General features: G+C 43.5%; 1 protein-coding gene across 1 annotated transcript in view; it reads right to left on the bottom strand.

The window, feature by feature from the left end:
* The window catches only part of NNT (nicotinamide nucleotide transhydrogenase), a 54,512-nt gene that overhangs the window by 24,334 nt on the left and 16,834 nt on the right, over positions 1-13,344 (bottom strand). Inside the window, exons 9-12 of the mRNA XM_048503322.1 lie at positions 12,463-12,573; positions 10,715-10,860; positions 9,848-10,043; positions 8,115-8,348 (exon numbers count right to left, since the gene is read on the bottom strand). Coding sequence (XP_048359279.1) covers positions 8,115-8,348; positions 9,848-10,043; positions 10,715-10,860; positions 12,463-12,573 — 687 coding nt within the window. The remainder of the gene's footprint in view (positions 1-8,114; positions 8,349-9,847; positions 10,044-10,714; positions 10,861-12,462; positions 12,574-13,344) is intronic.

Here is a 13,344-nt window from a genome sequence, read left to right as displayed (position 1 = left end):
GCTGTGGTGACAGCTGTTGTCAAAGCAACATTTTTTAAAAATCTGCAGAGTCAATCAAATCTCCAAAGCCTATTTGGTCCCCTGACTTTCTAAAAACCAAAACAGGTGTCAGTGGGTGCAATAGTGCCCACAGAACCGCATTGGGGACCTTGGTCTTTAGTAAATAAAATCTCTGAGCTACCCAGAGGAATAGATCTCAAGTCGCAGGTGCTGAGAAAGACACCTGTCTGAAACCCAGAAAAGATGCTATCAACTGGAGTAGATCACACCAAGCAAAATGATAACCTATCAAGTAGCTTCATTTATCCCAAGCTTAGTTCCCACTGAAGTGGTTAACTTGTGTCAGGGATACACCACAGCTAATTAGTTTCACGAATAAACTCGTCCCAACAAAAGACGGAGTTGGTTAGAAAACTAGAAACCAGAGAAAAGAATTCTAGCTTGGCCTGCTCCCTGATTCACTAGCTTTGTGCGTACAAAAAAATGTGCATATATGATAGAATCAGAGGAGCCGTCGAAGGCGTCGGCTAGCCCACCCCCTGCCTCTTCTGGAACCAGCATCTTCCCGTCAAGACAGGTGTTAGTATTATCTGTGTTTTGTGTATGTCAGTCTAAATGCTCTGTAGTCTTATGTCTGAAATAAAATAGGTTTTGTTTTGTCTTGTCAGTAATAAATCCAAAGCCCCGGATATCGAGGTCCTCTTAGTTCCTTTGCAATCGAGGGGCGTTAGAAAGTGACCCCTTATTGGCTCAAAAAGTGTAAAGCCGGATCCTAGAAGTTGAAAGAAAAATCACCTAAGCGAACTATCCAGTTTAAGACAGGGGAGGGATTTTTTTCTTGTCAAACTTACAAGTAAGGACTGCAAAGAGCTGTGAGAGTTCATCCTAAACTATGGTTTGGTTTTCCAAGACCAACAGAGGGAAAGAGGCTGAACTCCAGTCGACGGACTCAGCTTTGTCCTGTGTACTTTTACAATTGGAGGCATTAGCCCCAAATTGAAACATAAGGAGCAAAGAAAAGTTGGGAATGTCTTTGAGAAAGGTGGACTCTTTATCGCTTAGACGGAAACATTTGGCCCCAGAGGGCACCTTTAATCTGTATACAATCCAGTCCTTGTATCAGATCCTTTTAAATAACGTACAAAGAAAAAGGAAGCATATTTGCTTAAGGGAACATTTATGGAGGTCAGTCTGAGTCCAACTTCTTACGACTCCTCCTGGATCCTCATTGATGGTGAGATGCGTAAAACTGCCCTCCTGAATTCAGGCTCTGGGTTGGCCCCAGAGTATGACAAAGATGGGCTTTTCCACCACCACCAAAAGGCTTGCAACCTTTCCCAAGTAATCCTGCAGTGGTTCTTCCCACTTCTCAGTCCTCTGGAACTGGCTCCCTGCCATCAGTTCAGCCGGCAGGAGGGACTCCTGTGCTGTCGACTTTTCAGACAATGGGACCGTCCGTGCTCCCCTCACATCCATCATTAGGAGAGGGAGAAACGGGACAGGAACAGAGGGAAGATGCTTGCCAAGAGGATGCCCCCCTCCTCCTCTCCCTTCCAGCAAATTCTCGGACGGCTGGGGGAGAAGACAGATGGAAAACGACGCCTCTGCTGCTCATGGGTCAGTTCAGCAGATGAAGAGAATATATGTGTATATATATATTGGGAGGTTGTTAAAAGAAACAGACTTCCCCTTCATCTGCTGTGACCGAGCCCAGAAGTATCAGACACAGAAAACCGACTGTCCCTAAGGTGAAAGGTATTTTCACTTCAAGCTAAGAAAGTGATTCCTGGGTTGGTGGTGAAGTTACCACCACCACCTGAGAGTTTTACAACCGCCCTTTTAAATCCAGTGGCGGTTCAGCTTACCCCCCTCTAGATTCCATCATAGGCTCTCCTCCTGCTGTGGCACAGAACCAGAGCCAGGACGGGGGCACGAGGAATTTCTCTCCATCAGTCAGCTCATCTGACAGTGAGAGTTCCTGCCAAAGCTCTATGGTGATCCAACTCACTACACAGCCTGCTGTGTTTTTTTTACCAGTGGCAGTGTAAGACCAGGGGATTTAAAAGTTGTTCTCTCTCTCCCCAAAGGGAACGGCAGTGGGCTCTAGTGAGACCTCAGAGCCACAGACGGCTTACAAGCTCGCTCTGAGTTGGTTTCCTCAGTTTTTCCTTCAGCCAAGGCCTTAGGTAGCACCATCGAAAGAATGTTTCTCTTTCCTCAGTGCGGGAGGAAGATTCTCCCTGAACTCAATATTTCTGAGCAGCAAAGCATGTCAGGCAACATTCCTGATCACCCTTGTTGCAGCTGAAGGAAGAAATTGCGGACCATGTTACAACCTATTAATCTTTAAACTCTCAGACTTTGTCTCAAAGTGATGCGTCTCCAGCAACAAAAGCAGCCATTCTTTTAGTTGTACAGCTTTAGTTTTCAAACTGTCTCCCAAGCACAGACACCTAGACAAATATCGTGGGTTGCCAAATTATGGGACTTTTCCTGTTTATTATAAGCAGGATAGCATTGCAAAAAGGGATTTAGCTCAGGAATTTTGCAGATACACAATGCCCAGTGGCTTATCTGTGACTGTATTACAACTATAGATATTGTGCTGCCGGGCTGATTTTTTGGGATAAGCCCTTAGAATTTCCCCAACTGGAGGTCTCTGCATATTGCTTTTTTGCCCTATGCATTAAACATTTTACTGGCTTTCTTTATGCTTTTGGAATTGTTCATGCATATGCGGGGCTCTGATACCAGCAGAAGTCTTCTAACAACGACAACCTTGGGTGAGTCCTCCCAAGAACGAAAGAAAACGACGGGGGGGGGGGGGGCCATCCCCTTGCAATAAGCCACTCTGCCTAAACCTTCCAGAAGAAAAAAAAATGCAAAAGGAGGGATAATCAGTTCAACTGATGTTTTAGGATTAAATCTATGATAGCAGTAGCAGAGAAAAGTTTATAGAAGTTATTTTTAAAGAAATTTAAAATTTTGTGCTTTTAGATGTAACCTTGTATCCAGTTTTCTAAGGCAGACATTTCCAGCTTAAATTACAGAAGTGGAAGCCTCCAGTACCCAACACAGTATTTCTTGGTAGGCTCGGCTTTAGGGGAAACACCTTCACCTCTGTGGTTATGGGCTGGCCTCGCTGTCAATACAAGTTTGTGTGCAGCTATGGCTCACATGATCTGAGAGAGCACAAAGATTAAATTTGAAACTAGCTTTTACATGCTACTACCGCACATTAAGTAAAAAATACTATTGATACATTCTGCAAAGAAAGAATTGAAACAGACAGATGCTAGATGCTAAAGCACCAGGCTATGGTGCTGGAGCATCTTTAAACAGAGTAGGAGGTGAAAGCTGAAATTGAGTATGATTGTTTGAAGCTGACACATTTTCAAACCAGAACTATATCAGACCTCAAATAGGATCTCACAAAGTAGCCATTTCAGTATCTGAATTATTTCTTTAAAATGTTAACAAGGATCTAATAATGAGTATACAGTCCCCTGTGAGACTGCAGTTTTAACTAAGTTTCCTTCCTATTGTCTTGCATTCCCCTTCACTTATTTAGTTCTCTTTTTATTTTCAGCATTCTAATGATAATAAATGCCCTTTTATAATAAACATAACAATTCACAAACAAAAAAAGCAAATGCCGCCACCAATTTGCATTTTGTTTCTGCTCTGTTTCTGTCTTGGTCTACTAAAAATAGATTGTACTGAATCATCCATTTTCAGTGAAGCTGATGTGAGTATCCACCTTGATTTTTCCTATTGTATACATCCTTAGTACTACATGGACCATGTAAATATGGAGTTTCAACACCCTGTGTTTTCTTTCTTGCCCTAATTTTATTTGGTTCTGACTCAGCAGATTAGGGGATCCTTTGGGCTTCTTTTTTCATAGCACCGATACCCCTCCTCTGCTGATCCAAGTTTGTTTTTTTCCTTTACCCCTCAGTTAAACAGTGCAGGTCTTACACCTATTCTTCCTCTGTTGCTAGCCTAGCTTAAAGAACTCCCTGGGATGCTTGCTTTGTTCACAATTCACAATTGTACACACTACTAAGTGTACACTGCACTGTTTCTGAGATCCTGTTGTACCCAAAGATACTAACACTTGCCCTTTTCCAAAACCAATGAGACCACCCATAAGAATGTTCCAGGCTCCTTGTTTAAAGAACAGGATCTCAGAAACAAGAAACATTACTGATAAAAGAACAAAATGGTTTTCGCTCACATAACGCCAAAGATGAAATGCTAAAATCTCCATTTTGGGACAACCCAAATGCTTGAGGTGCTTGATGATGTGGGCATTTTGGGTTGTATTCTTTACTACCATTTGGATATAGCTTGTCTTTACTTCCTATAAGGTTCCTTCAGCCCATTGCCATTCTGCTCCTCTAGCCCACTTTCCTTGTCTTTCTTTCTTTGCCCCTCAACTTTATTGTTCCATTAAGTTTACTTTCTATCTTTATTCCTTGCTCTTGACACAACCCCATACTGCCTCTATGCTAAGTATTTTTTTTTTTTGAATTGTGTGTCCATCCTGTTTTCTTAAAGTACCCCTGTGCGCAGCACTGGAGTTGCATTATGTTACAATATGTTCATGTTCCCTTTCTCAGCTGCATCTTTTTACCCTTTCTTCTTAAATAAAGTTTCTAGTTTCTCCTCCTACAGTTCACATTGCCTATATCTCTCCGCTGCATTTGAAGGGGGGGGGAGGGAAAGTTTTGGCCAAGAAGCAAGAGATATAGCTCCCTAGAAAGCCCTGGCCTGGAAGGAGATAACAGCAGAAATACAGCTCCCTGTGGAACTCTAGGGCTGCCATTCTGGACATTACAAGGTACAAGGCACAATCCCTCCCAGTTTGCATGCCAGCACGAGGCTGCTGGGCTGGTCGCTTTGTTCGAGCCATATGCAGAGCTCTAGCACCAGTGTAGCCTGCTGGTGTGGCTTGCCCCAACTGCAAAACAAAACCCATGCGGCTGCATGCCCCAACTGTTCAATATTTTGTCATTTAGCCACCTCAGTCCTACCGCCAAATCCATCCGGGGATCTCGCCGAGATGCGGCCTGCTGCTGGACTTACCGCCCGCTATATCCTTTTGAACCGGTGATTGGGTGTTCCTGAAATCCTGGAAAAAGGAACTCCTGACTCCAGTCTGAAAGGGTTTCATACCAGATCTTGCTGACCACCTATTCCTCGGCCAAAGTGCAGGGGTGAAAGCCTGGGGTGCGCACTACACTGGGCGTGCCAACCAGCCTCCTGTAACACAAGCTCAAGAAAACGCCAGTGGAAAGACCAGAAGTATGGAGTTCAGAGCTTGGCCCTAATTTTGCGCTTCACGTTTTCAAGCGCCACCAATCAGTTGCCGAGATCCGTTGTTCCTGTTAGTTCTGTTGTTCCTTCTGATTCTGCAAATTGTTGTTGTTTTTCTTGCAAGCGGGGACTGGTCGTTCTACCATGGACTCGGACTCTGATTGACTTTGTTGGCGGTAAGAGACTCAGAGTTTTTCCTTTAAAGAACCTGGGCCCGTTTACCTACATCATAGACTTATAGACATTCTGCAGTTGAGGAGCACAATCCAAGACACATCCTCTGAAGACTTGCGAGAAGCTGGAAGGTGTGGTTTGGGACTCAAAAAATAGAACAGTGTTGAAAATCTTGTATTATCACATGTCAAATCACATGACTGCCAGGTTTTATTAGAAGGAGACCTTGCATATTCCTGGTCCATACTATACATTGCATCCTCCTCCTGTGCAGTGGCCAGGGCTTGGATCACTCAGCGACCCGCTCCCTCATTTGTATTGTGCCCCCATTATTTTCTTCTATCTACTAGTTAAGAGATCCTGAGGGAGTGACAGTTGTTTTCTTTTGATTTTTCAAAAAAATAATAACTGCACACCCATATTAAGGAGTCCCCTCCAGCTTCACTTCTTGTCAGGACTAACAAAGCAAAGACATTTGACTATTGATTACTTGGTATATACATGTATGACTTCATGTAGAAAATTTTGTTTGTCACCCAGTTTCAATTTCCAAGATTACTTTAAGACAACTCCTCCTAAACACAGTTTGTGACTGTCAGGTTTATTCCTTGGGACCAAGATGTCCCCATATTCATTCATAATAACCTACAGTCTCTATTGTACAGTAATAGCCATTCCTGACCATCCACTCCGCCCACCTTTGCAATATGTTGCCAGTCTAGGAAACTTGTCTGATTGCTGGTTGTGTTATACAACACAAGTAGCCTATACTGGTACCTGGTCATGATTACTCCAAATGGCCTTTACTGTCTCCTAAAATTGAGTAGATTCGTGTCTCTGTGGGGTGGAAGTTGGATTGCCAGGGAGGGAATTATATACCACCTCAGTCCATACAGAACATGCTTGATATTTTCCTTTATGCATACGTAAGACTAAGGGCACAAGGTACTATGGTTCCATTGATCCTAATAACTGTGGTTCCATAGTTTCTTTTGAACAATTTGAATGGTCCCCAGGTAGTTTATATGATCAGACCTGATGGAGTCTCACAGGGTTTCATGCAACTCACAGACACACAAACTACTCTATATTTGTCCACAAAACCCCTGGATGTGTATTGCCACCTTTATAAGATATATAAGAGAAACAATGCTAATGCTACTATAACTTGGGAAGGAACAAAGAATTCTATTCTGACCTGGATGGCTTTTATGTATGTTTGTACTTCTTGTAGAATATTAGGAAATGCTGTATCTGCTTCCTGAGCAGCTCTATATTATTGTCTGAAAAAGGATGGTATTTTATTTGTGGCAATGCTGGACGAAAGGTTATACATGTAGAGTGGACAGGGTTATGTTCTTTGGGTACTGGGGTACTAGAGTTGGGAAAAATGAAAAGGCAATCAGGGTTTAAATTTGGGAGAATTCGACTACCTAGGGCTGTCATATTCCCCATTGTAGTCACCTCAGGCTCAAGATCCTTCTGCGCCTCCAGTTCTCACTAGTTTGCTTAAAGCGCAGCAAAGTTTTCAGGGTGCATTTGAAAGGGATCTGTAGGCACAGAAGGAAAAGAGTGAAAGTAAGAAGGAAATAGAAAGTGGTAGAAAGTGAGAGAAAGTAGAGAGAAGAGAAAGAGAAAAGGAAATGATTTTAGATTTACCAGAAGGTTATTTCTTCCTTCTCCCCATTATTTAGGGAAAATAATGGAGAGAGAAAAGATTCTGGCAGAAATACAGCTTAAAGTCATTTCACAGAATCAATAAAAAGTTTCTTTGTTAAGAAAAAGCATTCAATGTTCCTGCATTCCAGAAAAAGATACTTTTAAGGATTGTGTACAAGTAAAAGGCTAATGAAAAAAATATCTTTAAATAAAGCACAGACCCGAAAATAGAAAAATAGAAATAAAGCATTTAAATGATTATTTCCAACTGAAGTATACTTTATATGTAACCCAAGCAAGTTTTCTTTGAAGACATTTTAGTGTTAAGAATTATGGCTCAGAAATAGCAAAGGTACTTTGCTTTCCAAAACAGCCCCTATTGTCTCTTCCCACATTCCAAAGAAAAGATACTTTTACTTAGCAATGAGCTGAGAAAGTGTGTGTGTAGAAAAATAACTGACAAAGCAGAATTAAAGCAAAGAAAGAGAGTCAAGCCATGTGAGAAACTATATTCTTAAGAATGCTATTTAACAATGTATCGCCATGATGGGAATATTGAGTCATGAATTGACAGGGTTTGGCTTTGCAACATTTATGATGCATCAGCTGTCTTTATCCTATAAGAACTGTGACTTTTGTATACTCAGGGCGACTCCTCTGATTCTATAACAGACCCTCTGAGGGTTTGGAATAAAAATTATTTATTTAATTAGCCCTTGTCGGCTCAAGCTTATTAGCTAACTATTAGTAAACACGTTACTCTGTGGTAACATATACACACGTCATAGCAAGCACCCACTACTCTGGGCCTGCAAGGCTACAACACAAATGTAGGTTTACCACCTCAGTGAGTACCAGAGAAAATGAAACAAAAATTTCATAGACGCATGTATACAGAAGTGACGAAGAGCGTGTGTTAGCCCTCCCCTTCTCCGCCAAGATAAGAAAATGAATATTACCTTGTAGCTTTCCATAAGCAATCAGAGAACCGCTGAAGGTTACTCCTCCAATATACGTGCCGAGATAAGCAACGATCTTGGTGAGGTTTGCTGCTTCGTTGGTGGCGAAGTGGGGATACTCAATCATGTACTCTGCTACACACGTAAGGACTGCGGCCAGGCCAACCAAGCTATGAAAAGCAGCCACTAACTGAGGTAAATCTGAAATCTGGATACGTTTAGCGATTGTCAGACCTGTGATGACAAAACAGAGCATAATATTACATGCAGTTTAATGGAACCGTGACCTTCCTTCCTTCTTCTGAAGAGAGACATAGGCATGTTTAGGCATCCCTAGATCCTGAACAGCACAAGGTCAGTTTTCACATTAGACCAGTGGTCCTCAACCATCCTAACGCTGCGACCCTTTAATACAGTTCCTCATGTTGTGGTGACCCCCAACCCTAACATTTATCCATTTTACAGATGGAGAACACTGATGCAGAGAGTCTTAGGCGACCCCTGTGAAAGGGTCATTCGACCCCCAAAGGGGTCGTGACCCCCAGGTTGAGAACCACTGCATTAGACTATCAATGACTAAAAGGAAAGGGGGGGAAATACTAAGGCAGTGGTGGCGAACCTATGGCACGGGTGCCAGAGGCGGCGGCACAGAGCCCTCTCTGTGGGCACGCGCAAACAGAGTCACACACCCCCACACACACACACACATCTAGGCTGGCTTGGGCCACTGGGCTCAATTATTAGCATTAAACCTAAGACCTAGTTTTGGAGAAGCAGTGTAGGTAACCATGATAAGTGCTGTTAAACCCCCAGTTGCTGGCAATGGGGATTGCTTCTGAGTAAACCCTCCTAGGGTCATGATTCACCCATTGGAAGAGTTGCACGGTTGCTTCAAAGCAAAGCCACCGTCTGCCACCAAGCTTACTCTTGAGTAACACATGCCTTGGAGCCAACCGTTTTTTTAAAACTAGAACTTCAGTATTCAGGTTAAATTGCCGTGTTGGCACTTTACAATAAATAAGTGGGTTCTGGGTTGCAATTTGGGCACTCGGTCTTGAGAAGGTTCGCCATCACTGTACTAAGGCTATACACATAGCGCCACATAAGCAAGAGGATTATTACAATCCAGTTCAGTTTAGCAAGGTATGCCTGCTGGGGGCCTCTGAAACAGGTCAGGAGAGAAGTAGAATACTTTTCACCTGTTTCGCTTCTAGTTCCACAGATCTCTTCTGCCTCTAGCTAATTTTGTTGGCAAGACTAGTTAGGGTTATAGAAACAAACAGCATGTAAGGGGAAAAGGACTGGGCTCACAATTGGGAGGATGAAGTGAGGAAGGAGGACTGGCTCATGGATTAAGGCAGTGGGCGAAGAAGAATGAGAACGAATTGTTCAATTCTAAATGAATGTGAGAGAGTTTTAAAGGTATAAAAGTTTCTTGAGCAGAATTCAAAGAAGGGCCAGTTTGTGCTCCTGTCTCGTGGAGGTTCAGTACAGCTGAGCCGTGACATACTGAACCTCCGGAGAACAAACTGGCCATTTTCACACTGACTACGCACAGGAAATGATTCAAAATGGTGAGAACTGAACTAACAGATGAACCACGTGAGCGGTAAACATCAGTGGTTCACAAAGTCAATTCAGAGCCGGTAACTTAATCTGCCGAAGGAAACAAATCAGCTCTCAAACTTCTTCTACATCAGGTTATGTTCGCACTTGACACACTCCGTACTCACCAATGGTACCCCCGACGGCCATCGCGCCTGACATCTGAGCCAGCAATTCAGGAGATGGTTTCAGGCCTCCAAGGGTAGCAGCCAAGCCTCCAGCCACGCCCATCATGCCTAAAGTATTGCCGAGTCGAGAAGTCCCTTGAGTGGACAGCCCAGCTAGGGCACCGACGCAGCACAGGCCTGAACCTAGGTACATCATCTGTTTAAAAAGAGGAGCGGGAGGAGATATATAGTTTATACATATATAGTTATACATATATAGAGAGAGAGAGTATATAGTTTATATATACAGACATACATACATATGTATGTACACACACACTTTACATAGGACTACATATACAAAATCTCACATTTTATGCCAAAAAGGGGGGTTTTATTATTTATTACTTGATTTGATTATTTTCCTGGCTTTTCCTCACCAGTGTCTAGAACAGAGAGTCTAGGAACATGCCTTGATTTATACCCCACCTTCATCTCCTGTATGGATTCTCAGAGCAATTTACATACTCCTTCCTGTCCTTGCCCCGCAAAAGACACCTTGAGGGCAGGTGGGGCTGAGAGAGTTCAGAGAGAACTGTCATCGGCCCAGGATTACCCAGCAGGCTTCATGTGTAGGAGCAGGGAAACAAACCCACTTCATCAGATTAGAGTCCACCACTCTTCACCCAACCTCACCACAATATCAGGACAATATCAGTAATGAGGAGCGCGACCAGGGCAGAAGCAAACAGAGAGAAAAGAACACGGTGGGGTGGGGGGGGAGAAAAAGGAGGAACAGGAGAAGAGAGGCCAGCTAGAATGGAACTGTCGCTGTCTTCAACCTCAGGCCTGGGGGAACAGGAATAGGGAGGGATCTTTTTTTTTTACCTGTTCAACATTATAGCCACTTTGGAGAGCTGCTGCATATCCCCCTACGAATGTACCAGCAGGCAACAGATATAAATAATTGTACTCTGGAGGATCAGTGGGCCGTTTGAACATATCCAGCATTCTCTGTGTGACCAGGAAACCACCTTTCCACCAGGGAAGACAAACAAGAAGAAGAGTTGGTTTTTAAACCCTGCTTTGCTCTACCTTTAAGGAGTCTCACAGCAGCTTACAATCACCTTCCCTTCCCCCACCCCACAACAGACACCTTGTGAGGTAGGTGGGGCTGAGAGAGTTCTGAGAGAACTGTGACTAGCCCAAGGTCACCCAAGCATGTAGATGAGCAGGGAAACAAATCTGGCTCTCCAGATTAGAGTCCACTGCTTTTAATCACTACACCACAAAACTAATGTTGCTTGAAACCCAGCTGCCAGCATTATTGATATCACTGGATCATATGCCTCAGAGCACAGGCAGATTACATTGAAGGTGAAAAGACTCTCTTTTTGAGTGTCTTCAATACCACTCTGGAACAACAGATGTTTGGGGGTGGGGGAAAGAACTGGAAAGACACGAAATATGAGGGGTCATTAGGCACATTCATGACAGGCTGACAGTACTTACTGAAAGGTTGTAGCAGATATCCCAAAGGCCCTTGCTATACTTCAGGGTTCCCCAACATGTTGCCCCTGGTTGTCATGATGGTCGCCTGTACTTCCTTTGGTGCCAGCTGAGCTTTCAGGAAGTGGGTGGGGCTTATTTGTATTGGCTGCCCTCATTCAACTGAAAGGGTTTTGCACTGGAGGACTGGGAGGACTAGTCAGCACCTGGACTGTCCTTAGTCACTGTATGGTTCCATTCTCCCCTTCAGGCTTCCCTTCCTCCCAATTGGTGTGAGGGAGAGATATTCTGCAAAAGCCATTTTGGGGGTCATGCTCACTACCAGGCCTCAAAATTCAAAACGTGCCTTCAGGCTCAAAACATGGTTGCAGAGTCCAGTTGTATTTTATGCTTTGGACACTAGCATAAGTTAGGTACCGTATATACTCGTATATAAGCCGACCCGTGTATAAGCCGAGGCACCTAATTTTACTGCCCAAACCTGGGAAAACTTACTGACTCGGGTATAAGCCAAGGGTGGGAAGCCGGGAGGCAGAGGCTTTGTCAAACCCAGCCAGCAGGCAGAGGGAGTTCCTTATTTGGGCAGTGACTCCCCCTGATGTCACTGCCCAAATAAGGAGCTCCCTCTGCGGGGTTTCAGGAAGCCCAGCCAGCCAGGGTGCCTCGAGGTTCCCCCTTCACCCTCCGAGAAGGAGGGCAGCAACAAGCAGCTTCCGGGTGGCAGGGAGGTTGTCCCTGCCCCCCGCCCCCCAGTGATGGATAGAAAATGGTGACTCGCATATAAGCCGAGGGGGCTTTTCTCACCTTTAAACAGGGCTGAAAAACTCAGCTTATATGCGAGTATATACGGTAATAATATTTTGGCAAGCCAGGGCAAGAAAAGCCCTCCCAACACCTGTCATAGAATCCCCTACTATATTGCAAATCCACATTGTCATCTCTCAACGTGTGTTGAATCCTGCAATCATTGTCCAAGTTGGGGAGGGGGTGCAGTCTGACCCCACTGAACATCATTCTCCTAAATGAAGACACACATTTTTGGATTTAAATTCACCAGTAAATATCACCACACCCATGTTTGGGTTCCTTTTGACAAAGAGAAGCTTAACAAGGCAGCTAGTCAATACCTGCAATGTTGACGGAAGACACAAAAGCAGCAAGAACAGCAAGACTTTGAGGGACATTTTCAGGGAGGTATTTCCCCCCCATCAGTGCCAATCCACCAACAGCAGTCAACCCTATTTATTAAAAAGAAAAGACAACATATTGTTGCTGGCTGTTACCTAGCTCAGCATAAACATCACTACATCAGGTCCTCAACTATTTTATCCTGTCTTTTATATACAAGTCACTTTCTCTATCAAAACCTCTCTACGTGTTAGGTTTTGGATTTTAAGTTAATAAATGGATTTTAGATTTTGGATCAGAAGTGTTTATTGAAGATATTAAGTCTCTAGTTTGAGAAAATCAGTTTTGCTTGAGTTGGCTTTCCCAGATTCTTTTATTTTAAATCAGCTCCTCCCTCCTGCTTTCCAGAAAGAGTGAAAAGATTTGTTTAGAGGTCGAGGTGACTTCAAGGCCATGATGGGGTATATGTAGTCATCTGTCTCGCCTCCCCCTTGGGCCAACAGTTATATCTTGTTAGTCCAAGATTGAGAGGCTTCTCAGGGTATTTGCCTAGTTATCTACAATCGGTGTCAAAGTTGCACATATCAGAGGAAAGGAAGGAAAGAGAGAAGAGTATTTTCTATATATTTATTAGGCTATTTATCAAATAGGATATAATTGAGTATGTAATGTCATTCTAGTTTTGGTCCCGACACTAAGCAATTTAGAGAATGTAAGCAAACATTACTAATTTTTAGAATCTTGAGAATTAATGGCTGTCCAAAGAAGGGAATAAAACCCAGTCCTCCTGGCTTTTGAAGAACAACTCATAAGAGTCATTTTTAGTAACCATAGTCATAAACTCAAACTTTCGGCCTTTCCATCAACCCTGTGGAAACTAG

The sequence above is a fragment of the Sphaerodactylus townsendi genome, linkage group LG07 (assembly GCF_021028975.2).
Source record: "Sphaerodactylus townsendi isolate TG3544 linkage group LG07, MPM_Stown_v2.3, whole genome shotgun sequence".
Taxonomy (NCBI): Eukaryota; Metazoa; Chordata; class Lepidosauria; order Squamata; family Sphaerodactylidae; genus Sphaerodactylus; species Sphaerodactylus townsendi.
Note: the sequence above shows the minus strand (reverse complement) of the source record. Positions and strands in the feature narration are given on the sequence as shown.